The 27,599-nt window shown below is 56.4% G+C and overlaps 1 protein-coding gene across 14 annotated transcripts; it reads right to left on the reverse strand.

Moving 5' to 3' along the window:
* Positions 1-819: 819 nt before the first annotated feature.
* TBC1D24 (TBC1 domain family member 24) lies at positions 820-27,573 on the reverse strand. Of its 14 annotated transcripts, XM_027527360.1 has the most exons (10): positions 27,481-27,565; positions 10,915-11,027; positions 8,800-9,870; positions 8,233-8,250; positions 7,572-7,730; positions 6,386-6,449; positions 5,387-5,482; positions 4,925-5,147; positions 4,357-4,516; positions 820-3,693 (listed from the first exon to the last, which is right to left on the reverse strand). In XM_027527360.1, the coding sequence occupies exons 3-9, from the start codon at positions 9,762-9,764 to the stop codon at positions 4,362-4,364; spliced, it is 1,680 nt and encodes a 559-aa protein (XP_027383161.1). In that variant the 5' UTR covers positions 9,765-9,870; positions 10,915-11,027; positions 27,481-27,565; the 3' UTR covers positions 820-3,693; positions 4,357-4,361. The 14 variants fall into 14 exon arrangements, with proteins under 14 accessions (XP_027383161.1, XP_027383155.1, XP_027383156.1 ...); XM_027527354.1 differs by having other exon boundaries at positions 820-4,516; positions 27,481-27,573; XM_027527355.1 differs by having other exon boundaries at positions 820-4,516; positions 27,485-27,565.
* Positions 27,574-27,599: the final 26 nt, after the last annotated feature.

The following is a 27,599-nucleotide window of genomic DNA, read 5'->3' on the forward strand; positions in this document are numbered from 1 at the left end:
CTGAAACAGCTGGTGTCAAAGTGCCAGCATCCCTGGGACCAAGCCTCTCTTCCCCTCCCAGCCTGGACTTCTGGGCCCCGGGCCAGGCCCCCAAGGGCGGCAGCAGGAGGGGGCTGAGGAGCGGGAACCAGTGGGTCTTGGGAGGGAACCACTAAGGAAGAGGGGGCAGCGCGGGCTGCCTTCCATCAGGATGGGAGGGCTGCTGGTGGTCCGCCAGCCCCGGGGAGGAACAGGAGGAGGGGCACGCGCATGTGCATGGGCAGAGAGAAGAGGTCTTCCATGGTGGTGGTTATATATGCATACCTGAGAAGCATGTGGTTTGGAAAAGACACTGGTGATGGTGACTTCCCTAACTTCCAGGTAGGAGTCTCATTTTGATGAGCATGACTATTTCTAACACTGAGTTTTACATGTGACAGGGATCCTTGCCATTCTTTTATTTTTTGGCCGTGCCACACAGCACATGGGATCCTAGCTCCCCAACCAGGGATTGAACCCGCATCTGCTGCATAGGAAGGGTGGAGTCTTAATCACTGGACCACCAACGAAGTCCCAGGATCCTTTCGATTCTTGTCTGAGAAGTCTGGGCCACGATTTCTGATGGGCATTCCTTACGTTTACAGAGCACGTCTACATGCCGGGAGCCATGAACAAGATCTGTCAGGGGAAGCCTCAGTTGGCACCACCCAGGGCTGCAGGGTATCTTCCTCAGCTATGGAAAAACTTCTCCTTGTCCATCACAGTCACGTCCAGCGCCTCCTTCAGGAACTCCCAACCCTCTGAAATGTTCTTCTATCAAATACTTCACAGTGATGTTGATCCATTTGTTCACATTAACTTTATTTAGGACTCAAAACTAACACTGACCAAACATATCACTGAATCACTTGTTTTTACTTTTTCCAAAGTTAGATTTTTGCTTCATTGCCACATTCAATCACCACACGTATTTTCACAAGGTCCTTGGAATTTTTTTATTACATTCATTGAAATGCTCCAGATCGTCAGTCCAACAATCCATTTTTCAGCCAACAATCATGCTACATGTGTGACAAGAGGGTCAAATTATTCACACAACTCTTTCTTCTTTTCCCTCTTTTGCTTGTAAACTTCTGACAAGACGTGTCCTTTGCCAGTCAAGGTGCTTCAGGGTAAAACAGAACAGGGGAGGGCTGTGTCTCTGCGTGAAGATAGAAACAGGGATGGGGACGGCACGGCCTCGTCCCTGGATGAGATCGGGCCCGCAGGCTCCCCTGACCAGGGTTGCGTCTCGTGGGGAGCCTGATGGAGTGGCCAGTCTTGGGCTTCAGTGATCCAGGGTGGCAGCTTTTGTTAGCTGGTGTGTCCCTTGTCACAGTACGCGTCTGCTGACTCTGCTTCCTTGGCCCCAAGCACGGTGTGGACGAATTCCCCGTGGTAGGGTGAAACGAGTGGTCTGCACACGTGGGAGGCATTTTAGCGCCAGTCACCAGCCACGTGACCTGACATGGATATAATTAAGAACATAAACTCCTTTTCCACAACAGGTTATTTTAAAAAATGCACACACTTTCCTTTCTGCCAAACTCGACGACGTCGGGTGAGACACTTCACGGTGTGCCCGGCACTCCCGCCTGACCCGGCGACTTCTCTGTGCAGAGAGGACATGGGGAGGGTGGCTGAGATGCACCGGACAGCCTCATTATGGCGATGTGTTCCTAAGATCAGTGTTAGGGAATTTGACGACATTCAGAATTTAATTAAAATGTGGGAAAATAAACAGTTGTAAAGATTAGATCTGTTCCTGCAACAAAAATCACTACAGAAAAACAGGGACTCTGAATACAGACTGCAGTTTAAGTTTCCAGTGACTACGAATGTTCATTTCTTGGGTTTCATAAATGAGCTGGGAATGGGTGGGGGAGGGAGCTCTATACCCTCCATGAAACTCCTCTGTAAGTCTAAAATTATCTCAAAATAAAGTGACAAAAACTGAATCTCCTAAATATAAGGTATGTAAGGAGATTATTATAAGGGCTCTGTGGCTTCAGGAAATTGATAAATTTGAAGACCTTGTGAAATCTTCAGAATTTTCTAAAACAAGTTGCCCTGAAAAACTAAAAAAAAAAAGAACGTATAAAAATAGGAAAAATTGAATACTTATTTTAATTCAATAATTAAAATGGAAAAACTCATAAAATACAATGGACTTACTCTTGTAATATAAACTGTTTTAGGAAAACTGATTTTCTGAACCCTTAAATGCATACAGTCTACTTTGATAATGAACTGCTTTAAACTATGTTCAATTTTTTTCTTAAAATACATTTTCAAATGTTTCTAGAAAAACAAATGTAATTCACTGTACTATTCATAAATCTTTGGCTAATTTTTAACAGAAAATGGTAATAATAATCAGGAAGAAATAACAGAATGGCAACAAAATTAATTATACTCTATTTGGGAAGACCGAATATCAGATAACAAGGACAGGAATCAGAATAAAAAAATTGAAGATAATAATCACACATACTTTTAGTTTAGCTGAAAAGTTAGGGCGAAGATACGAAATTCAAAGAAAGTGAGTATCGTGCATGCACACACAAAGATCTCATGTACAGAAATGGTGACTCATCAGCTGCCACTGCCGAGTTGGGTGGAGGGGGGCCCTGGGGCAGTCTCAGAGGATCCTGTGGAATTACTCAGCAGGAAAAGAACTCCGCAGATCAGGAGGTTCACAGAGGGGCATGAAAGGGTGCTCAGGTGTGCCTTCAGCTGCTTCTGAAAGGCCGCGCATTGAAAAGGCCTTTGATGTTCCGTGACCGGACTGACAAGCAGGAGGAGAGCCGGGGTGGGGCGGGACACCCGGGGAGGTCCCTCTGGTTGAATAAAGCAGACTTGGATCCCTGCAGTTCACACAGCTGTTTAATGAACACCGAAGCACAGGTGAGGGCTGAGGGGGCTCGAGGAGGGGCAGCGAGGGCTGTGGTGTCTGGGGAGGAAGCTGCCCCCAGCCAGCACCTCTCCCCTCTGCAGGCCTCTCAGCAGCCCTGTGGGGACGGCAGCGCAGGGTGAACGGCCCCATTTTACAGTTGGGGAAACTGAGTTCCAGACAGGTTCACCGGCCTGCCCAAAGCCACACAGGGTTCCTGGTGTGTCCTTCCGTATCGCCATGGCCGGGCTTGGTGGACATCTGAGGAGGTGGGCAGGGAGGATGCACGCCCCGCAGGATGAGCACAGGGGTGGGGGCGCATGGGGCACCGAGGGGACAGGATCCCCAGCCCTGGAGTGTCCACGTCTCTCCTCCCACTGGGTGGCCGGGCCCTCAGGACCAGCTGAGGGAATCACGGGTGGAGGGCCGCCCTTCAGGCCCAGGCGGCACTGTGAGATGGATGCACAGACGGTGCGTCAGGAAAGTCCATGTGGCAGGAGCTGGGAGGGCGGGCGGCACCAGGTCGGGGAGGCGCGATAAGACAGCGCGTGTGAGGGGTCGGACGGGACCCCAGGCCAGGTCACTGCAGTCAAGTGGGGCCATGGCAGGGAGCTTGGGGAGCTAAGGAGGCCTGGAACTGGAGAAGAGGAGGCTGCAGAAGGCTCCGTGGGTCCCAGCTTCTCCAGGCAGGGCCCAGAAATACTGCTGGCTGGTGTGGGGTCCATCCCAGAGGGCCCTTCCAGGCATAACTCTACCCTGAGGCCCAGCAGAGGCTTCAGTCTCTGCAGAAACACAAGGACAAGCACCATCCCCTCCGGCCCTTGGCCCTCCCCGGGGAGGGGCCCTCCCTGGGGAAGGGCCTGGAGCCCTGCACGCAGCTCGTCCTCCCTGCTTTCACCAGCGGTTCCTGTCCAAAGGGGGCCCAGGGGAGGCGGGAACTGAGTAAGAAGCTCCAGGCAGATGCTCCCGCCAGGAACAGTCAACAGGGCGCCTGCGGTCTCCGGGGACCCACAGCCCAGGGCCCCAACCACAGCAGGCCAGCAGGAGCTGCAGGGCCTCCTCGGGAGATGCCCAGAGGCACCAGCAGGGGGAGCCGCGTGCCCACACTTGGGCAGGCTCCTTGGCCCCAGCCGGCTCGCCCAGCCCCAGTACCCTCTCACCCCAGGGGACTGAGGCTCAGGGGCCATAGACCCCAGCCTCCCGCACGGGATGCCTGCCCAGAGGCCAGCCAGGGCCTGAGTCCAGGACGAAGGAGTAGCAAGTATGGCAGGTCTGGGAGGGCCAGCTGCGGCCGTGGCACCACTGCCTAGATAAGTACTGTGCCCAGCTGCACCTTGACAGTGCCCACATATGTGGGGACTCACTGCCACCTCCGTGAGGAGGGGCCCAGGTACCACCCCCACCTCTCCCCACCCACAGCGGCAGCTCAGTCACCAATGGCTCACTCCTGTCACTGGATGTCAGGATCCTGGAAGCCCCAGGCCTCCACAGCGGCGATAAGGAAGTTCTCAGAGCAGAGGGGCTGGTTGTTGAAAGTGTCGCAGTGGCCCGTGCGGCCCCGGTTCAGGTCCCCATCGATGTACAGTGCCGGGCCGCCCCCTCCACCTGCGGGACACTCGGTCAGTGGCTGCCCTGTGGCAAGCGCTGTCCCTGGGGACCCTCCTCCTGCTCCCAAGCCTCTCCCTTCGGACCAGGCAAGTCTTGGGCCGGCCTTGTCCAGCCCTGCCAGAGGCCTCTGTAAAGCCACGGGGCTGTTCTCTACTCCAACCTGTCCCCCGTCTCCCAGCATGCAGCCTCAGGTCCCATGCTCCCCATGTGCCTGCTCCACCCCCAACGAGCTGCTGCCTTCTTCCTGCCGTTGCGGGGGCTCTGCCTGTCCCTCAGGTGAGGCACCTACCACCCGGCTCAGCCAGGACTGGCCCGCGGCTTCGGCACCCATGACCCTGTACCCTCCTCCCAGCTAAGTGACCGTGGACAGGCAGGAGCCGGCCAGACGTGGAGGGCGGCACCCACCTATGATGAGGCAGTCGCTGCCCCCTGCCATGAACAGGGACTCTGTCTTGGAGGGCAGATTGAAGTGCCGAGTAGCCAGGAACGGCGAGAGGCGGTCTGCGGGCTCAGAGGACACAGAGTGGCTGGGGGAGGGCGGAACGGTGGTGGGCTCCAGGGGCGCGGGCTTGGTCAGCTCTGGGTGTTTGATGACCACCCACTCGTAGCGCTGGACCTCGGGCTGCAGCTGAGGACAAAGGCCGGTGTGAGGACTTGACCCGCGGCGCCCGCTCGCCCCCAGGGCTCGTCGTCCGTGCCCAGTGCGAGGACCCGAGCTAGGGGCGGGAGCCAGCGCACACCGTGCCGCAGACGGCTGCCTGCTCTCGGAGCTCATCTCTAAGGGTCACACCCAGCAGGTGACGGAGGCGCGTCTGGAAGTAAGCAGGGTCACGTGAGGGGGTGACCTCCCACAGGGGGCCCACTCACCCTAAACACGAAGCACTCTCCAGTCCCGAAGAAGCCCAGCTTGCCCCCAAACTTGTTTCTCTCACTCCAGTCTGTTGACAGGTAGGCGCCACACACCTGGGGAGGAAGACCCAGGGGGAGGCTGCACCTGGCGTGCCCACGGGAGCCCCCCAGCACTCAGGGCAGCTGAGACCCGAGGCTCAGCCACAGCCCCACCCCCTCCAGCCCACCGGAGGGCCAGGGCTGAAGTGTGGAGGGGGGACCGGCAGGGCTCAGGCTTGGAGGCTGCCTTGCCCACTGTCGGCTCCTGGGATATTTCCATTTCCCACCTGGGCACGGAAGCCTGGGGACAAGCCAGTGTCCACACTCCAACTATGGGCATCAGCCCAGGGAGACCCCTCAGATGGGAGCTTCCAGGAGGCACCTGCTCAAGAAACACTTGCCAGGCCTCCTATCAGCCGGCAAAATGCTTGATTTCACCATTAGAGTCACTCCTCCGAGTGGTTACGGAGGTATCTGATACTCGGGTCACCTGCTGTAACAGACCCCCAGGCTCCTCCTGGGAGCCGGATGCAAGGTCTGAGGCCGAGGAGACAGTCCTGCAGGTGCAGCTGGGTGTCTGGGAGCCACCAGAGCACGCAGACACTCGCTTTTATAGACACCTTAATTACGTTCCAGATGACAGCCACTGCAGAGAACAAGGCTCTGAGAACTACCTGCTGGGGTGGAGAAGGGGAAGGCGCCGGCAGACTGCTGCAGGAGGGCGTGGGGCTTTGCTCACCTGGCATTTCCGCAGAGTTCCCCTAGACTGCTGGGCTGGTCAGGCTGGGGGTCTGGACCCCCAGGGAAACAGGGAGGCCCTGGGAACTGGGGGGTCATGTGAGGAGGCTAGATTTACCTCTCTGTGGAGGGCAAGCCCCGCTCTGTACCCCTAAGCCCAGGAAACCTGAGTGGGGGCTACGAGGGAACACCCACCCTCCCAAAAGGCTGGGAACCAGGGTCCCCCTGGCTGGTCCTTACCTCCTTCTGCGTAGTCTTGATCAGCAGGACAGTGGGCTCTCGTCCTTCGCACTGGAAGTAGAACCTGGGGGCAGAGAACGCCCTTGCCAGTCTGACAGCAGCGCCCGCCTCTGCCTCCCTCCCCCCAGCCGCTACTGACCCTGGCTGCCCAGGGCGGACAGACCTGACACCTGCTCGTCCTCCTCTCCCAGGAACCAGGCACATGGCTTAGATGGCAGCACCTGGGCTTGGGCGCTTCTGCCAACAGGGAGCCCCAGCCAGGAGGCCGCAAGCCAAGTGGTCAGAGCCCTAGACATTCTGCCCTGATATGCCCAGAGCAGAAGCGGCAGGGCAGACGGCCCCTAGCAGATAGCCATGCGCCAAGTGCTTTGGGGAAGCCAGAACCAGAGGAACAGGTCTGTGCTCTGGGAAAGCTTGGAGTGTTCTTGGGTGCTGGCAGCACCAGGGAGCCAGGAGGAGGCCTGAGGCCACTGGTGTGCCAGCGCAGGTGCCCAGGGTTTGGCTAGCATCCCTCTGTGGGCCTCCCACACCACATTGGCTAGCTATGCCAGAATGTGTGGGTGGCTCTTGACAGTGTCCATCATGGGCCCCTCTGTCTGCATTGCCTATGACCCAAGGCAGAGTGCAGGTCAGAAGCCACCTGAGGCTCTCGGGGCAGCACCTGGCAGAGCACGCCAGGGAGATGGGGTGCCTTGGGGGAAGCCTGCCAGAATCCCCTGGACACTGGCCATGGCCCAGCACAGCCCATAGGGCCAAGATGGACCTGGTGTGGACTGGTGAAATGGGGGTGGAAGAGCAGTATCCAAGGCCGGCCGCCTCGAGTTGTCCTGAAGTTTTGTAAGCTCGGGGGCGGGGGAGTCTGCGCCTGACCAACACCATGCCTGTGTGAGACCCCGGAGCCCTGCGTGTGCTGCAGTGACTCTAACCCTAACTCCTGCAGTGGGGGTGGCCCTGGAGTAAGAGATGCTCAGAAAAGGAGCTCCCAAGTCTAGGCCCCAGGAAGAGGCAGGGCCTTGCCCAGGTACCCGTGTCCGTAGGCCTGGGTCCAGCTGGACTGTGACCTCCAGGACGTGAGGGCAGGATGAGAAGCTGGGCAACCCCACACCTTCTGCTCCATCTGGCCCTTGGAGTCCAGACCTTGGCACGTCGAGGGGGCAGGCCCAGGGCCCTGCCTCCAGAGCGCTACCTGGTCAGGCTGTATCCATGCTGCAGTGAGGAGAAGAGCAGGAGGGGCTGGCAGAGGGCGAACCGCTCAGGGACCCACGACCAGATGTCTCTCATCTCCTTCACACCGACGATCTCTGAGTGGAAGTTGTCTGCATGAACAGCCAGGTGCACAAACTGCCTGTGGGAGCGGGCAGAGGTCAGAGCAGAGCTGCAGCCCCAGCCCCGGCCATGCACCCCGCCTCCTCCCAGGAGGGGCGAGCCTCTCGTGGGAGCTCAGCCTGGAGGGAACTTCTTACCTGTGGAGCCAGGTCAGAGCCTGGTCCTAGGGGCCCCTCAGGAGGGCACGGGGTAGAGCCGGCCCTGGAGTCCTGTTCCCACCCCGCTACAGAGGGGAGAAAGCCCAGCCCAGGGGCGGCAACGAAAGCCCCTTCTCTAAGAAACGGGGACAGAGACAGTCAGCTCTGGCAAGACAATGCTTCCAAGCCAGCCAAGCACTGACAGCAGGCAAACAGACAGACAGACGGGCCTGAACATCAGCCAGGCTCTGTGGCAGCACTGCTGAAGCCAGCCCTGAGAGCCAGAGCAAGCAGCTGGGCTGGAAGACAGAGAGGAGCCAGAACAAGCAGCCGGGCTGGAAGGCAGAGAGAAGCCAGGTGTGGAGACACGGTTTCCAGACCTACCTTTTAGAAAGTGAAACACTGAAAAACAGGAGGAAGCAATGGACATGGAGAAGAGGCAGAAAAATAAAACAGACAAGGAGAGGTTAGTGGCAAGTACTAACACCCAGGACACGCCTGCCTTTGGCCCACAAGAAAGGCTTCCACATCTACACCTGGGGCACAGCAGCGGCCACTGATGTCTCAGAACACACAGGCCCTCCCCAGGCTGGCTCCCCAGGTGGCTGTGCTCGGGATGGGGCCACCAGCACGGGAGCCCGGAGCTGAGGGCCGGGCAGCAAGAGCAGCCCCAGAGTGACCCAGCGAGGCCAGCCTGGCTCCCTCCTGGGCCCACGGGCACCACCGTCAGCTCCAGCCTCCATCTCGGCCACAGGCCCCGCGCCCACAGCTGCCCTGGCCACCCGCAGCTACACCAGACAGGCCCTGTCCCCTGGCCGGTGTTTTTCTGCATGCGCACGGAGGGCTTACTGGCCAGCCAGCCGGACGAGCTCAGGCCCCAAGCCCCCAGGGTGCTTCCTCACAGGCCCCACCCCATCTGGGCCCCAGACGTGGCCCCAGTGGCCTGCCTACCTCTTCTGCTTGACGGTGATGCCCTTCTGCTTCAGAGCTTTTTCGTTGGCCATCTGCAGGAGCTGAATCTCCTTCCGAGAGAAGAGGCGGATGGCAAACGCCTTCTCCAGCAGTTTCTCGGGAGATACAGTCTTGGCGATGTCCCTGACGAAGGCGCGGATGTCCTGCTTCACGTTGTCCGACTCGAGCGGCTGCCCCGCCCTCACCTTGTGGAAGAACTTGAGGATGGCCAGTGCCACGCGGTACAGCACCTTGTAACCCTCCACCAGGAAGACGTCAAAGACACGGGCGAAGTAGCTGAGGGGCAGCTCCCCGAAGAGCCAGCGCTGCCAGTCTGAGTACACCTGCAGGACGTCCTCCGACACGGCCACCATCAGCTTGTGGGCCGCCTGGCAGTACTTGTTCACCAGGTCCCCGAACGTCATGCAGGAGGACTCGAAGGCCAGGAAGCTCTGGTCTACCAGCTTCCTGCTGGAGTCGTTGCAGGCCAGGATGCGGCAGGCCTTCTCAAAGCACTCAGCCTCATCGGCGCTGTAGTGCAACAGCAGGGCCACGACGGCGGGCAGTGCGGGGCAGAAGGACACGTCGGGGAACTGGTTGCTGATGCACAGCAGGATCTTGCGCACAGCGCCCTCGCCCTTTGAGTTCAGGCAGTAGCTGGGCACCTGCGTGTTGTCCACAAACTCGGGCAGGGGCAGGCTGGCGCTACTGTGCTTGCCCACGATCTTGCCAACGATGTCTCTGTACACGCTGGCATCGGGGGTGACTGTGCGGCAGGGGATGTCCCGAATCAGGCGTTGGTACACCTGCCCCCGCAGGGCGTAGCTACGGGCCCAGTAGCCCTGGCGTGCCAGCTGCTTCAGCTCCTGCAGCTCTGTGCAGCTCAGCTCCTTGGGCCCCAGGTCCGGGATGGCCGAGTCCATCTTGTCTCTGTCCACAAAGCAGTTGTAGGCTGGGGGGTGCATCGTGCAGGGAGTGCCCGGGGTCGGGGGCAGGAGGGGTCAAAGGGCAGCTACATCCACCGGCACCCTCTCCGAGGCTTCTTGGCTAACCTGTCTGCCATCCCATGCCCTACAGGATTAAAAACCATGCTTAATAACGCACGTGGCATGAAGGTTTACATTTAAAAAAAAGAGTCTGTTTTAATTTTTCTACAAAGTTATCAGTAGGGCTTCCCTTTAAGATAAGTGGAAATTCTTGAGAATTCACTACGGATTCTGGAGCATAACTTCTTTTCATAGGGCTTCTGCAGGTACTGGGAGAGGTCACACAGGCTCTAGGTCATGAGAAAAGGCTTTGAGAGGCTGACTCAGCTGTAAATACCTCTTTGCTCAGGGGTGGTGGCCCACCTGGCCCTCACTCTTCCCTTTGCAGCCTGGGAGCCTCTGAAATGAGCCACTGGTCCGGAAGGTCACCAGACACTGCGTTCCAGCTCGCACAGGCTCACAGCCTCTGCCCGGCCGTGTGTCATGAGCAGGACACACACCTACTCTGCCCCACGGTCACTGGCCTGGAACCTGGATACTGGCTCTTAACTTTCTAAAAATAGCAGCTAAGCTGCAGGTAGGCATTCCACAGAAGAGTCACTGGTGGGAAGAAGACATGAGGGTGGAGAAATAAACGGAAGGTGTCACAGCTTCAGAATCAGAAATTTCTGGAACCAAATAAGCCGGAGGTATTGGGGGATTTGGTACCATCTCTCCATTATGGGTGGGCTTCCTTGGTTGCTCAGAGGTTAAAGCGTCTGCCTGCAATGCGGGAGACCTGGGTTCGATCCCTGGGTCGGGAAGATCCCCTGGAGAAGGAAATGGCAACCACTCCAGTATTCTTGCCTGGAGAATCCCATGGACGGAGGAGCCTGGTGGGCTACATCCACGGGGTCGCAAACAGTCGGACACAACTGAGCGACTTAGCTTTCTCCATTATGGGCATCTATTGAGATTCCTGTAGACATTTTTTAAAAAAACGGGTAACAGGTGCTATTTGAAACTCCAGCTGCATGGGGACAGAGAGATGGAAGTCTAGCTCTCGGAAGTCTACCACAGTCTGATGTCTGTTTTTGCCAGAGGCTACTGTCCTCAGCACAGAAGTACTAAACACGCACCTCAGACTAACCTTTCTGCCTGGGATGGTACACTGTCTGGAGATCTCACAAAGGTTTGTTTGCCTCGGTGATCTTCGGTAAATGATCAGAGCATTCCTGTTTTGCTTGCATCAAGAACATTTATCTGAAAACAGAAAAAGCAAGCAATACTTTAGAAATACTGAGTGGAAAGAACTGTAAGGTGAAATCTGTGTGTGTCTTGAGGAAGCACCTTAACATGGCGGTGGTTTTTAACTTTTTTATTGAAGGATAATTGCTTTACAGAATTGTATTGTTGTGTTTAATTGTTAAAAATATACATGACAAACGTTACCATTTTAAACATTTGTGAGTGTACAGTTCAGTGGCATTAAGAACATTCACAAGGCTGCACCACCATCAGCATCATATCTGAACTTTTTCATCTCTCCAAATGAAACTGCACCCATTAAACACCAACTCCCAATTCCCAGCCTCCAGCCCCTGGTAACCACCACCCTGCTTTCTATGAATTCGACCACTTTGGGCACCTAGTATTAGTAGAATCATACAATATCTGTCCTTTAGTGTCTGGCTTATTTCACTGATCATAATGTCCTCAAGGTTTATCAGGGTTGACAGCATGGATGAGAATGCGATAGTGAACGTGAGAGTCACTCAGTCGTATCCAGCTCTTTGCCACCCCGTGGACTGTAGCCCATGAAACTCTCCAGGCCAGAATACTGGAGTGGGTAGCCTTTCCCTTCTCCAGGGGATCTTCCCAACCCAGGGATCGAACCCAGGTCTCCGTGTTCCACGCGGATTCTTTACCACCTGGGCCACAAGGGAAGCCCAAGAATACTGGAGTGGGTAGCCTATCCTTCTCTAGCGGATCTTCCCAACCCAGGAATCAAATTGGGGTCTCCTGCATTGCAGGCAGATTCTGTACCAACTGAGCTATCAGGGAAGCCCATGTATAGTATATATTTTAAAACTCAAGACTATTATTTAGAGCAGTTTTAGGTCCACAGCAAAATTGAGAGGATAGTACAGAGGTCTCACATACTCTCTGTCCATGTAGGCACAGCCTCAACATTATTAACCTTCCCCACAGATGAGACATTTGCTACAACTGATGAGCTTAAACTGACACATCACCGAATCTATGAATTAAAGAGGATTCCTTCTTGGTGTCATACATTCTATGAGTTTGGACACATGTAAAATGACATGTAACCTTATTATAGTATCATAAAAAGCCCCACCTGTTCATCTCTGCCCCCTGCAACATCAGAACTTCATTCCTCCTTGTGGCTGATAATATCCCACTGTATGCACAAAACATGCTTTGTCTGTCGATGGACATCTGGGTTGTTCCTACCTTCCGGCTGTTGGGAGTAATGCTGCTGTGAACACGGCTGAGTGTCTGTCCAAGTCCCTGGATATATGTCTTTACAGGGACTTTCCCACAGAAATGAAGTTTTGTTGACAACATCCATTTACCTCATCCCGTTGGAAGAGCCTTGCCTGCAGCGAGACCAGGTGCCGCAAATGCTGGAAATTTCTTCCCCAGAAAAGAACCCCAAATAGCAGCTAGTCTGTCTGCTCTATTCTGGGAAGGACAGCAGTTAGGGGCCCCCGTTTCCCCAGGCTGCAAATTACCTCTAGAGTCTCATCCTTCACTCTAGGCTCCGAGCACACTAACCTCTGGAGGGACCCCAGGCCTATCCTGTTTTCTTGAATAGAACCTGCTCCTTGTCAGGGCAATAAACATGTTTATAAACAGAACAAGAGCGGGGCAGGACAGTGCCAAACCTCACTCAGCTGCCCTAAGATTCAGGTTGAATATTAAACTGGAAACTCTAAAAACGGTTATTGTACCTTGTAAATTCCTTCAGAAAGGACCTTCAGGGAGAAGCAGACCAACGTTTTGTGTTTTGTTTCCTTGTTGTTTTTGGCTGTGCCACATGGCATGTTGGATCTTAGTTCCCTACCAGGAATCAAACTGACACCCCCTGTGGTGGAAGCACCTGAGCACTAACCACTAGACCACCAGGGAAGCCCCCCACAATTTTATTTGTTGCAACAAGTGGCCAGGGACTCCGAGGCAAAGACAGGAGCAGAAGAGCCCAGAGGAACTCTCTGGATCCCTGCAGGCCTCCTCCCACCTAAGAGCATTTCTGGAGAAGGGCAAACAAAGTTGTGCTGACCTCCTGAGGGGTCAATGAAGCCAGGTCCCAGGGCAGCTTTTTGTCTGGTTTGGTCTTTACATGAATGCATAATCACAAAAACATCAACTAACATAAAATCACAGAGTACAAACGCACAGTCCTGCTTAAGCTACCGCTCAATCCCACTGCCTCTCCTCCCTAAGGCTACCACCCTCACATCTGAGTTCATGAAGCTGCTTCCTGCGCGCAGGAGTGCAGGCGTTCACAGCACACGCTGGCTGAGGGGAGGGGGAGGCAGCAGCCAGGAAACAGACACAGTCACCAGACAGGACCCTCACCTGGGCCACACGGCCTCCCCAGCTGTCCCTCCCGCGGCTGGCCACACCACCCACACCGTCCACGCCACCTGCCCCGCAAGGGACGCAGGCCTCACCTGCTCTCGCAGCGCCCAGCACCCAACAGAGGGGCCGGGCCCAGGAAGGCAGCCGTGCTCCCACCCTCACCCGGTGGGCAGTCGTAGAGGCTGGCTGGAGCTCCAGCAGGGAGCGAGCCAGTCTGAAGCCACTGGGCCGGGCTGGAGTTTGCCCTGCCGCTGGCTGGGCTGGCCTCAGGAAAGCCTTACCTCCTCCCTGAACGCAGATGTCTCTAAAACAGAGCCCAAGAACACAAGCCTGGCTTGGGCCCTGAGCCCCCACGGCGCCTGTGGGTCGAGTTCTCCGCCTGGCGCGCTGGCCGGGCGTGGGGACAGGCACAACCCACTCTCTCCCTCTAGCCCTGCGGCAGCCCGGGGCAGGTGGCCACTCTTCCTGGCCAGCAGGGGCCCTGGAAAACCTTTCCCTTGGCCTCAGGAAGGTGAGGGAGGGAACGAATTCTAATCACAAACTCTGCACTCGCCCTGGGGCCACCCCACCCCCAGTCTCAAGTTCACTGCAGAGGGGCAGGGCAGGCCACTGGGGGTGCCTGTCCATCAGTCTGCGGGCAGGGCTGCCCGGGGCCACGGCTCCCAGCCTTGGATCACAGGAAGGAACTCTGCGTTTCTGCCCTGAGCTTGGGCCTAATATGCAATTCTGGGCAAACAGGAAAAATTCCACTCTACTTCCTCCTGTTGGACTCACAAGAACAGCTGACAGTGGTCCTTTCGGGCAGTAGGGATGCCACACAGCCGGTCCAGAGAGTGGTGGCCACTTTAGGGGGAGTCATCAGGGAGTCTCCCCCATCCGAGCGTAAGTGCTGAGACGGAAGCTGACAGAGGAGCTGAGGAAAGGCCCCGAGGCGGAAGGGACCGGGGTGCTGGAGGAGGGGAGGGCGTCCGGTACGCTGGGCACAGTGAGACACAGGGTGGGGGTGCGGAGGAGTCCCAGTTACCCGAGTGTGGGCAGGGAAGGGACGCGCCCCAACAGCCAGACTAACAGCTGACTGCCGTAGGGATGAGCCGTGCCTGCTCCCTGAAGGCACTCTCCCGCCTGGCACGCCAGGGCAGCGCTCCCCGCTCCCCCGGCTCCCAGCTCAGGGGCTCTGGGGGTGGGGTCAGGAGGGCCAGTGCGGCTCAGCCACAGAGGCTGCAGGCAGGGTTCCCCCAGGGCCCGGGGAGGCGCCTGTTCTGTTCCGGATGGGAGGGTCCCTCTGAATGGCCCTGCCTGGCACCCCTCCCCGCTGTGTGGCCGTTTTCCCACCCGGAAGCCCCTCCAGTCACTGTCATGCCTTCCCTCAGGAACAGAGTCCAGGCTTCCTAATGGAAAGCAAGTCTACCTTAAAAAGTTAAAAATAAAGCATTCGGTGGGACTCAGTGACCTCTGCTCAGGGGGTTAGGCCCCCCTCTGCAGTGCTCAGCTGGCAGCCCCACGGGCCCTGGGCCAGGCAGCTTTGCTGAGGAGGGGGTTCTGGGGACCATGCTCCAGCCAGGAGCAGTCACGGGAGCCTGGCTATGCCCTCCCTGGGGAGCCCCCTGAGTGTGCCCACAGGAGGAGGGAGGTGGCTGTGGGTGGGAGGCGCCCTGGGTCCCCTGTGCCCGGCGACTCTGCTCCAGGGCCAGGGCCGCCCTCCTGGTAGACCCCAGACAGGGAGTGGGGCAGAGAGAGAAAGTGGTCATGGGAGAAGGACAGAGCGCACGGGGCCCCCTCCTGCCCCATTTAAGGGCCATTGGACAGACTCCACAGTGGGCTGCCAGGCAATGCAACCTCATCCCTGTCTCCTTCAACCCACGGCAGGTAACTTCACAGTGAGGAAACGGATGCAGAGAGGGCTCTGGGGGCCCTGCACAGGCAGAACCCAGCCAGCAGCTTCCAGAGAGAGCCTGAAGTGTGCTCGAAGGCCCCCCTCAGGAGCGCAGCTCACCCAGGGGGCAGCCCCACAGCCCCTGTCCTCAGGCCTGGCTCCACATGCCATGGGGCTCCAGCCGTGGTCGGACGGGTCATGAAACATGAAACTTCTGCCTGCCTCACTATGAAAGTGGGGAATGTGATTCTCCCAAACAACTGGATTTGAAAAACAAAAAACTCGCTTTCAAGTGACAAACAGACCCCTATTTTAAGTCTGGGGAGATTCTAAACCACCTAACCACACTAGGCCCTCTGCCCCCTTATAAACTGCCTCTCTGGGAGTGCCCAGCACTCCTTCCGCCCCCTTGACTCAAACTTTTATTTGTTTTACAAACTTCTCCGTAGCTGCCTGTTCTGGGCAGGGCCCCGGGGACACAAGCATAAGAGACAGCTCTCCAGGAGACCTATGGTCACAGCGCCCGCGGTGAGACGAGAGGTCAGCAGGGCGCTGACCACCCAGCAGGGCACGGACTCTGCATGCGTGCCAGAGGGATAAGGACCCCAGGGTGTGTGACAATGGGGATGGGGCAAATGCAAACGGGGGAGCTCCTGGGAGGTGGGGCAGGAGCTGTCATCCCCACACGAGGGAGCAGAAGAGCCAAGGCAGAAGGTGACACATCAGATCGGCATTTCAGAGAAAACCCTGGTGGCCAAGGAGGAAAGAGGGCAGAGTCCAGAAGCAGAGGCAGGACAAGTCGGGGGTGGACTCCACCAGACACGCTGAGCTGGGGTGGGGGACAAAGGCCCCAGCAGTGAACAGAGAATGCTGGCCCAGGGCTGGGGTGGAGGAGGCGCTCCCTGGGGGGCTGTGAAGGGCTGAGGCTGGAGGAGAAGTTGGGCTGCTGTGCTGAGGCCCTGCCCAGACACCCAGCCGTCAGCCCTCACCCCCACACTGGCCCCTGGACTCCTCTGTCACCCCATGGGCTTCGCACATGGCCCCTCCACATACCCAGAGCCCCCCGAGGAGCTGACTGTGGCCCAGCTGGCAGGAGACAGCCTTGCGCAGAGGGAGGGGGGCTTGGACGCTGCCCAGTCCCGCTGACCCCTGCCCAGCCCGCCCACCCAGGCCCTGCGCCCGTCCTGGCAGCAGGAACAGCTCAGGTCTGAGCTCCCGGTGCTCAGCCTGGCCGGGCCTTAGTCACTGCGCCACAGGACAGCCGGTGGCGAGGCTGTCTCAGTTGTTCCCTCCTCGCGGGACACTCCCCGCCTGTTTCCTGGAAGTGCGGTCAGGAAACAGAGAAGGAAGAGGAAGGAGGCTGGGTCCAGCCCTGCAGACCGCAGACCAAGGATGGGGTGGCAGACAGGGAGGCGGGTAGCGAGGCAAGCGGTCCCGGGCCCGGGGAGTCCCGCGTGACCAAGAGAGCAGTGCCTCTCGGGCAGTGTCCCCAGCGAGGGCAGGCAGGGCGACGGGTCTCTGACACCTGGTGGCCCCACTCCAGCCCTTAAGGTGTGTGGAGCGTGGGTGAGAAAGACACAGGACCAGTCACTGCCTGAAAAGAAGATACGCAGGGGGCCAGGCAGGAACGTGGCGGCAGGACAGGGAAGGGCAGATGACATGCGCTGGGGGGTCGGGTGTGCGGCTCTACGCTCAGGGTGCTTGGGTAGAGGAGCAGGGCAGGGGGCACGGCCCAGGGCGTCTGGACCGGTGAATAGGGAAGAGTGGGAGGCGCTCTGAGGCAGAGAAGGGGGGGATGGTGGGCGTTATCCCTCGGCCTCCACTAGGACAGCCAGAGGGGAGGTGAGGGGGGCCTGGGCGCGGCAGGTCTGGAGCAGGATGTGGGCCAAGTCTGTCTAAGCCTGGCCTCCTCACGGCAGGCCTGGGGTGCCCAGCCACCCACAGGCGGACACCAGGGAAACGCTCAAGCCCACTCCCGAGGCCTCGGCGACACAGCCTCGGGACTGTCAGGGATGGGGCAGGAGGGCACTCCCCTCCCGGCCCAAGGCCTCAGCAGTCAGATGCCTGCCCGCGCCCCGCCCCGGCCGCTGGCGGCTGACGGGGTGACAGGGCCACCGACCACAGCCTGACATGCCGCATTCGCTTCCCTCGCTGCCCTGCTTTACCACCCTCGCCCGAGCTCCAGCTCTCTTCTTGCTCTGGAACCTGTTTGTGGGAAATAGCCCCCCACCCCACCCTCTCCCTTAATGCACCCTTCCTCCAGGCCAGAGAGCAGGGGCCCTGCCTGCCTCTCTCCAGGGTCTCCCCACCCACCACCCACTTCATTCCGGTTCTTGGCCCCCTTCTCTCAGCTGCCTCACTACAGGCCATCAAAGGTCAAGCAAGCTGGCCTGGCTCAAAGCTCCCCAGCTTCAGCTGCTCTCTTTCTGAGCTGGCCTACACTCTGTCTGTGGTGTTTCTCTCTAAATAAACCCACTTCTTGTCTCTCATTGAATTCTTTCTGCGATGAGACATCAAGAACCTGAGCTTCAGTAAGTCCTAAGACCAGGTGTGTGATCTCAAGCGCCATGAAGGGACAGTGATAAGGTAAGAAAACGTTGAGAGTTAGGTCTTGGTCCGAGACAGGCCTGTGGGATGCCCGAGCCAGGCGTACCGGGGAGGACGCTCCAGCAATGTCTGCCTGCTTCTGTCAGGCCTGTCAACCCCAAATGCTTTGGGGCTCTGATCAGGAACCTAGCTCTGGACCAGAAGGATGGCAGCCGTCGGCCTGGTCTGCTGTAGGAAGGTGGTGTGGAATGGCTATGCTCAGGCGCGTCCGACCACAGGGCCAGGACAGGCCTGTTGAGGCAGGATTTGATACTCCAGACTCTGTTCCTTGACTCTGACGTTTAGTCTCCTACGTTCTACATTTACTCCTGTTTTATATCTTGCTTCTCTTAACCCCAGAAGACCTGTGTAACTGCCAAGACGGACTTCTTATTGACAAGTGCTGACCCTTTGAACTGAGCAACTCCTGCTCATTGTCAACGCCGCTGGGGACACCTTCTGTGCTGTCCTTTTGCAACAACTTTTCAGGCGCTGGTGCCTGGTTGAAGACTGCTTTGGGAGGGATAGCATCTATGATCTAGGTGCAAATCTTGATCAGACTGAGCAGCTAGACACATCACCTCGGGCTTGGGTCTAGAAAGGGTTGCGTTAATCTGGCTAATATCCCTCTGGGCCATATACTCCAGGGTTGGGAAAGATTCAGACAACAGGAATTTTTAAAAGTACCCTATATTCAAATTTTCATGACTCTGTATCTAGGCAGTGGAACCCAAAAGGAATTTAAGGCATGTCTAGCTCGGAGGGATGACTCTAGGAAAAACACAGAGGACATTTTACTGACTCCCACAATGGGACCATGCAGTGCACTGAGTGGTGTACGAGGCCATCTCTGAGGCAAACCCACAACGGAATTACCTTGTGAATGCCACTGACAGAGACAGATGGCCATGTGACTGACCGCAACATATCAAGCACGCTAAAGGACACGCCCACAGGCACTGACAGCTCCAAGGGTGACCCAAAGGCCAAAAAGTGGGTGCTGGCTCAACTCCTGGAGATCCCCACCCTTTCCCCAAATTGCTAAAAGAATCCTCCCACTCATTAGCCTGTGAAATTACCCAGTCCATAAAAGCTAACCAAACCATATTCCGAGGCCCCTCTCACCTTCTGAGATAGCCTACACTGTGATAAGAGTGTTTTTCTCTAAATAAATCCACTTCTTACCTATCACTCTGTCTCTCACTGAATTCTTTATGTGATGAGACACCAAGTGAGCTTCACTAAGCTCTGAAACCAGGTGTGCGATCTCGGCTAGAAAACCAGGTGTGTGATCTCGGCTGGAAAACCGTGGATTTTGACTGGGTTCCAGTCCTAGTACGTGGATTCAAGTCCCAATCTGAGTTATATAATTTCAGTTGGAAGAAACTTACAGTAAAATCTATTAATTATAAAAATGTTAAAAAACTTCAACAGGGACAGGATGAAAAGCCTGCGGTCTTCGAAGGGAGACTAGTGGAGGCTTTCAGGAAACACACGAATGAGAATCCTCCTCTCTGGAGGGACACGCCCTTTTGACTAAGCACTTCATAGCCCAGTCTACCCTAGACATCAGGCACAAAATTCAGAAAGCATCTGCTGGTCATCAGGCTCCAATGAATGATTTGTTTCAACTGGCTTACTCAGTTTTCAGTAACAGGAAGTTGTCTGCAAAGGCTGAAGATACCCACAGAAATATGCAAAAGGCCCAAATGACGCTACTGATTTTGTCCCCTCAGGGACTACCAAAGGGGAATCGGCTTTTCTGGTGGGCCACTAGGTGCAGGGGCACCCAGACAAGACCAGGGTACCCTGTGCAGACAGAAAGGGCACTAAGGGAGGACTGCAATGTATGTGTCCTTTGCAAAGAGCCAGGGCATTGGAAGAGGGAATACCCCAGATGCCAGAGAGTGACGTGGTCCTCCTGGCTATTGATGGTTTTAGTCAGAAGACTGAAGGAGAGGACCTTCCTGGTGGTCCAGTGGCTAAAACTCCATCTCCCAATGCAGGGGCCCTGAGTTTGATCCCTGGTCAGGGAACTAGATTCCACACACCACAGCTGAGAGTTCTTACAGTTTCATCAAGGAGGTTCACAGAAAGGCTGCTATGGAAGCAGTTACAACAACTTCACATCAAGATGATGGCTATGTGAGCATTCCAGTCCACATCGACTTAAAACAAGGAGCTGTCCTGCCCCTGAGGCCCCAAGATCAGGCATCCACAGATTTTTACACCTTCAAAGGCAGAGTCGATGCCTCTGATCAACCTTGAAGCAGTTACACAAGGCAGACCACTGCCCCTCTGTTTCCCGTGAGAATATGGGAGTAAAATCTCTGAGAGGGTAAAGACAGGAGGGAAGGGGCAGGGCACAACCTCAAAACCCCCACACTAACACTCCTCCCACTCACCAGCCCATGAAATTACCCACCCCTCTGAAAACCGACAGCCCCATATCCCGGTGCTGTTCTCGCTTTCTGAGTTGGCCCACACAGTCTGTGGAGTGTTTCTCTCTAAATAAATCCACCTCTTACCTATTAAAAAAAAAAATCCCTCCCCAGCTTTAGAAGCCTTTACATCTCTGGTGCTTCGTCTGCAGCCTTGCCGGCCCCAGGGGCTCTTCATCCTGGGCACACACCACAAACATGCTGACTGCCCTGGAGCGCTTCGCTTCCCCACTCCCACTTGCCACAAGTCCATCTGCCCTCCCCACGAGCCCTTTGGGGTTTACTCCCTTGTCTGCTCGGCCTGACCCGACCCTCCAAACCTCCGCTCCATCACTCACGGGCTCCAGTTTCAGCTACTTGGCAGAATCCCCGTGAGAAGCCAGCCTGACGGCACGCTTCCCTACACTCGCACACCAACCACAGAGGCAAAGTCACACCACCCCACTCGAGGGCCCCGGAGATGCCTGGAAGCCCTTCACTTGCCTCCAGGCACCCTCTCCTAGCCCCACGGCAGCTGACAGGTTCACACCTCCCGCTCTCCTCGAGAACTGGGTGTCAGGCCAGAGCACCGACTCCTGTCTGACCCTGGCCCTTGATCTGCAACCCCCACCCTTGGTTCTGGATCTCAACTCTTAGGACTCCGACTCTCCTGCATCTGTAATGCTCCCTCTCTGGTTAGCCAGGCCCTCAACCCCAACCACAGCATCTGAAACTCCCCTTGAGCTAAGCCTGTCCTCTTTCTTTTCTCCCCTGTCAAGCCCTCGATGGCTTTACTGCGAGCTGCCAGACCTAACAGACAACTCTGAGTTCTTATCTCTCTGACGCACACAGCTGACCCCACTGCTCTCAGCGCTCAGCTCTCCTTCCCCCAGGCCTCCCAAAACCCCTCCCTCTCATCCGTCTCCTCCTCTCTCTGGCAGCCACTGCTCCTGTTCCTCAAATGTTCCTTTTGCAGAAGTCCATCCTCTTCCCGGCTTCCCTGAGGGCCCAGTGGTAAAGAATCCACTTGCAATGAAGAAGACTCAGGTTTGATCCCTGGGTCAGGAAGACCGCCTCAAGGAGGAAATGGCAACCCACTAGTCTTCTTGCCTGGAAAACCCCATGGACAGAGGAGCCTGGTGGGCTACAGTCCCTGGGGTCGCAAAGAGTCAGACATGACTGAGCAGGCACGTCCATCCTCTTCTAAGCCTAGATTTCTTAGGTCCCATACCTCCAAGTGTTTTGCTGAAACCTCCTAGCCTTCACACACTCCCCGTAAAAGGCAGCTAGCTCTGACTCCCAAACAGCTATGGCCTGCTCTCCCCTTGAAACCCTCTCCCGTCCACTGGCCCTGACCGCTTAGGCATTTGGCCCTACCTGCCCTCCAATGGTGGCTTCAGGAGTCTTGACAATGGGAAGGGGGAAAGGTGGGACACGCTGGTTCTTCATTCTCCTCTCAGGCGAATGTGCTTCAAATGCTCCCTCCTTCACCGGCCCTTCCAGACTCCTGACCCTGCAGGCAGGGCTGACCTCCCCGCCTCCTTCTCCAAATCTGTTTGAACTTGGCACACCTGTGATGACCTGCTTATGAGTGCAGCTCTTCTACCCTACTGGGACTTGGAGCCAGGCGTCTCACATCACACACTCAGTGCACCCAAGGAGGAGGAAATAGAGAAGGAAACAGACGGAGACTCAGGAAAATCCCAGACCACTTGGGCCCGAGAAGGAAATTTAACTCTAAACCACAGGGGCCATTCAGCAACTTGTCTGTTCTAGGTATGTGTGCTTCCCAGCAGGCATCCTCATGCAATGAGATGGCAGGCTGGGTTCTGCCTCAGCCCTGAAGCAGCACGGGGCATTTTTCAAATACTAGTGGCAACTGGCATTCCACAGTGCCAGTTACCGGGAACCCGATAGGGGGCCCTTGGCTGACAGCACACAATGGAGGGCACGTGCCAGGCATAAAGGGGTGTAACCACCGAGGAGGTATTAGTCACAGCACCGCAGGCCAGCTTTTCTGCTAGTACGTCGCAAGTTCAAATGCAGATCTTAGTGGTGGCACCTGGGCCTATGGATGGGACCTGAGCGGGGTGAAGTCCTAACGGTATTAGCCACTCAAAAAGGTTCCCTGCAGGGAATTCCCTAGCGGTCCAGTGATTGAGACTCGGTGCTTTCAATGCCCTGACCCAGGTCTGATCCCTAGTTGAGGAACTAATTTTCTTCAAGCAAGCTGCTGGTTTGGTCTACCCACAGACGGAGGCTGGGATTGCAATGGGGCTCCGCTAATTCAGGATCTTTATCTTCTGAGTTTAAAAGGTCCTCCCAGCAGTAGGTCTGGGAAAACACCCCCCAAGGGCACAGGAGAATCCAACTAGCTGCACAGAATGAGAAGCAGCAGAAGGAAGCCCAGCTGTCAGAAGCTAGAATCCTGACTGGTCTGAATTCCAAGCAAGGCACGGGTGACAGGCGTGCCTCCGAAGGCTGGCACATAGCAGGCTCTCGGCAAGCATCTTCAGGCGTGACTGCAGAGTGGGCTGGGAGGGAATCTTGCAGGCTGAATCATTTCAACAGGCATTCGAGACGCTTTCTGAATGCCACTGTGCTGAGTGCTGGAACACGAGGATGCAAGGCCACCCCTTTGCTCAGCAAGCTTCAGGATGCGGGGACATGATGTACTGACCCTACCAACTCAGGTGCGGATGCTGTGAGGGAGAAGCACAGGGTGTCTGGGCCCCCAGCCCACGAGGAAAGAGGGGCCTGGGAGCCTTGCCCCGCCAGCACCCGCCTGGCCTAGATCCTGAAGGCTGAGGCGGCATGCACCCAGGAAGCAGCAGAAACAGCCCTGGAGAGCACAGCTGCTTGGGGCCAGTGAGTGTCATTCATGGCTCATATTCAAAGACACTTCTACGGTCCAGCTTCATCGGCTCCAAGAAGCCACAGGGTCTGGGTTCACCGGGCTACCGAGAAAGGAGTGCGTGCCTGTGTGCTGGGAGGTGGGGGAGGAGACGACCCAGGGAGGCAGGGAAAGAAAGCAGAGGCAGGCGGAGTGAACACACACCTAAGGCTCCCTCTAAGGCCCACAAGTTTAGGAAGACAGGAAGGCGGGAACCATGCCTGCCGAGAAAGGAATTACAGAGGGTAATCAGGGAATGAGGACAAACGGATTCAAGGGAAGGCTGAAGGGACAGAAGCCAGAAGAGCTCTTGGTGGGAATCAGGTAACTGAGCTTCATCTACGCAGCGAGAGGGCTTTTATTGGTAACAGAATCTCCCATCAGCAAACAATTGGTATCCAATTAAAATTGTGTAACAATTAGGTGGACACACAGTTTCAGGTTATGTGAAACAGGCCAAGCCTTGTATAGTGGCTTCTCAATGGCCTGTAAGAGGAGAGCACAGCCTGGGCGGGCTGGAGGAAGAAAGCATGACCGCTCACGCATGACCCCTGCGAGCAGCTCCGTCGGCAATATCCAGTGGAGATGGCTAAGGTCCAAGAGCCAGGCAGGGGACCGGGACTGCACAGGACAGAAGGAGAGCTTGTCTCCTGTGCCCCTCCGTGAGCAGGCTCCGAAAGGGGCGAAGGTCACTGCTAACAGCACTCGAGAGACCAGACAGCCTTGTGGGGCCCCGTGCCTCCTGTGGGCAAACAGGAACTCCTTGTGCAACGCCAGCCTTTCCTTATCCTCTCCCGGCGGCCCCTCGGCGTGGGGACAAGCCTGGGAGGAAGCACTACACACTTGGCCTCTGTATCCTCAACAGTCCTTCTAAAGTCCTGCCGTCTCTAACGCTGAGGCACTACACAGAAACGGGTCCCGGGAGGAGAGCGAGAGGACCCACAGAGTTCTCAGATCTCTCTCTAGATCTGAGAAGGTCTCTTTCCAGAGATCTAGTGGTGAGAACTCGCTGAGAGGACCAACCCTCAGGCTGGAGAATGAGGTCCTTTGAGATGAGTGACAATCTGGAACTTTCTCAAAAGGCAAACAAACACATTTGATAGGAAGGCCCTGGGAATCAATTATGTGATTTTGCACCTTTGGTATCTTACATTTTGCTGTTTAACCAACAACCTGAGGCTCTGTGACAAATATAAGAAGCCCACTATCCTGCCCCCATCCCCTTAAAAGGCAGGAGGTAATCAATCAGATTTTTGTTACCTTATCTATTCTGTCCTATGGATGTGAAGCATCAGGCCTCTCCAGGGTCAGTCTTCTTTCTCTCACTCCACACACACTCCTGGAAGGGCACACCCCATACCCTGGCTTCAGTGCCCACATAGGAAGGAGCTCTCACAGCTCCAGAGCAGTCTCTATCAAGGAGTTGTTAAGGACTCAGCTCAGCCTCTCCACACCACCCGTCGTCACCCACTCCAGGCCTGTCCCTTCCAGCACACAGCGCAGCCCAGCCCTGCCAAGTCACCCAGCCTCGGAGTGTTCCCGAAGTTCTCCTCCACCCCTGGCCCTTCCCGTCCCCGCGGGCACCTGTCTTGTGGTCTTGCTCTTTCTTTTGTTCCCACTGGCTTTCCTTGGTGCTGGGCCTTCCGGTGTTCTGTTAACCATCCCGACTCAGTGCAGCCTTGCACCAACCCACCCCAAGTCACACATGAGGGCACAATCTGACCAGTCACTCACAAACCCAAGATCCCTGAGTGGCTCCCCACCGCTTTCAGGGCAAAATGCAAACTGGAGACTGGTACTCATGGCTCTCCTGACAGCCACTAGCTTAGCTCCCTAACTCCATCTCCCTCTCCTCACTCCAAACACCAATGCTACCCATTGCCCTTCTTCCAACAGCTGGGAGACTGCCCTGGTACTTCACACACTGTCCCTTAGCCAAGAAGTCTCTCCTTTACGTGGCTGTTCTTAAAAAGAATCCCACATGACTTGTGGGATCTTAGTTCCCTGACCAGGGACTGAATCTGTGCCCTTGGCAGTGACAGCACAAAGTTCTAACCACTGGACAGCCAGGAAATTCCCTGATGTTCAAAATTTAATTTAAGTGCTTCTCAGGAGCCACCACCAAGGGCGAGCTGGATCCACCCCTCTGTGCCCACAGCAAGCTCAGCCCACCTCAGTGGGAGTGCTGCCCGCTATGCCACAGCTCGCTGACCTGTCTCCTCACTGCACCCTCATCTCCTCTAGGGCACAGGCTCACTCAACTCTGTAGCTGCAGAGCACGGGGCACAAGTCCTCATCACGTGAAGTATGACTTGGATAAATTTGTGTTTAAAGAACAACGAAAATCATCAAATAATGAATTTAGGTTGGTCTTTAGTGAAAAGCCCAAGGTACCGCTTCTTTGATATTATCTCCATTTGGAAAGTGACACTTGAAACAGCCACTGAAACTGCTGCTTCGAGGTGAAAAGGCTCTCTTTCTTCCCTGCACAGAGTTGTCATAACAGAGAAGGTATGCTCAAACAGGTAAAACATTGAACAGGGTAAATGTTAAGTGCTTTTTTATAACCTGCTTATTGTCCTTATGTACTTCAAACCAGAAACCATCTAAAAGGAAACACTTAAATATGTCTTCTGAGATCGGCTCAGACTGCAACGAGACTTGGGAGCAACATGGTGTGCCCAAGGTCACTTGGCTGGCTGGACAGTCCTGGCAGGTGTGGCCAGTGACAGCTAGCACAGCTCACCTGCAGGTGAACTTGCAAATCCAGGCGGTGAATCCTGTTGTCATTATGAAAAGCCTGCCTAGATAACTAGATTACTTCTACGTGCCCTGAAGGTCACCGTTCACCAGACAAAAACTACTGCACTCGTTTCAGCACCTAGTTCATTTCAGCATTCTCTGTGAGGCAATAGGGGAGCAGAGACGACTGTGACTTCGCCCAGCTCTGCTCACAGGGAGAGACAGGTTTCTAAACAAAGCGCTGGCTCCTGAATAAGCCCTGCTTCTACAGGCTTTAGCTAAGGGCTGAGAAGATTAAATGACGAACAACCTTCAGGATAGAGAAAGCACATGTTGTGGGTTATAGCACTGTTAGAAATGGTAACTGTAATGCCTTTGCGAGAGTTCTTGATCTTTTCCTACCTTGGTTTGTTTCTCCCGGCCCTGATCCCTTAAAAAGGAAAGAACCAGCACACCTGTCTTCAAGACTATTAAGTAAATGCTTAGAGGAGGCTACTATGTGCTGGGGCAAGAAGATGGAGGGGAGCCCCCACGTTTAAGTAGGGTAAACCAGTATTCCTGCCAATAGTGGAATTTTTTTTTCCCCTCCTGTAATTGTCTACAAGTTCCTGCTGACGTCAGAGCAAACATACAGAGAAATAAGAAAAATCACTTGCAAATGCTTCTACTGGCCCTGGAAAGGCAGACAGACAGACTCCTCACTAGGAATAAGCAGCTGGCCAAAGATCTCAAGATCAGCATCACAGCAACAGCCACATGAGGTGGGGACTGTGCCTCCCAGGCACACCTCTATCCTAACAGTCAACCCACGCCACCACCTAGCCCAGTGGGTGCTCACACTGCCTCTGGCCTTTAGTGTCAGCCCAGCAGGCGGTGATTTAGGAGGCCCAGTGCTTCCTACCGAGTAAGTGTCCCCTACCGAGTAAGGCCATCAGGGCACCAACACCCTTCCTAGGAGAGGACCTTGACCTCCCCAGGCCCATCCCCAACCCCCAGGTGTGCTTTCTCAAGGCTGAGGAGTACAGTGCTCAGGAGCCCTGTGGAAACGCTTCTGTCCCCAGCACAGCCCAGCGGCCACCCGAGGGTACAAGTCACCCCAGACCCGCCGGGCAGGGCTCAGAGGCTGCGTAGATACCTAGGCGGCAGGCGGGCGGGGTGCCAACCTGGAGCAAGCGGGGGAGGGTCGGGACGGGAGCAGTTTGCAGGTCTTCCAAGACAGAGCGTTATCACACAATCTGTTACAGTTTCGAATCCAGAAGAGAACTCCCCACCCCACAGAGCCCGAAAAGCACCCGAGGAAGGAGTACCCCGGAGCCAGCTCATTCCCACCGCCGCCTCGCCTGAGCCGCCCGCCGGACCGACAGCGCCGAGATGGGGGTCCCGCGCAGGGCCCAGGACCGCTCCGGCCCCACGTCGCGCCCCGCCGGGCGCTGGGGGCAGTGGGCAGCGCCGGCCGCGGGCCCCGGACCCCCAACCCGCGTCGCGGCCGGCCCCCGCGTTCCTCGGTCAGCACGCCCGGGCCGCGGTGACAGCCGACCCCCCACCCCCACGGCCCCCGCGCCCGCCTGCCCGCCGGCCCCGCCGCGCACCTACCTACCCTCCTGCGGCGCCGGCCGCGAGCCCACCTCCGCCCGCCGCGCAGCTTTCTCCTCAGCTCGCCGCGCGCCCCGGCGCCGGCGCGTCTGCGCACGCGCGCGCGCGGCCCCGCCCCT

This window comes from Bos indicus x Bos taurus, chromosome 25 (genome assembly GCF_003369695.1).
Source record: "Bos indicus x Bos taurus breed Angus x Brahman F1 hybrid chromosome 25, Bos_hybrid_MaternalHap_v2.0, whole genome shotgun sequence".
NCBI classification, from domain to species: Eukaryota; Metazoa; Chordata; class Mammalia; order Artiodactyla; family Bovidae; genus Bos; species Bos indicus x Bos taurus.

Bases quoted from the DNA above. Each gene is read 5' to 3' on its own strand.
- TBC1D24 (XM_027527354.1), bottom strand. From the start codon at position 9,764: ATGCACCCCCCAGCCTACAACTGCTTTGTGGACAGAGACAAGATGGAC. The intron at 6,450-7,571 runs GTAGCGCTCTGG...CTCTGCCCCCAG, and splicing joins CATGGATACAGCCTGACCAG to GTTCTACTTCCAGTGCGAAG. The intron at 5,483-6,385 runs GTAAGGACCAGC...CTTCCTCCCCAG, and splicing joins TCAAGACTACGCAGAAGGAG to GTGTGTGGCGCCTACCTGTC.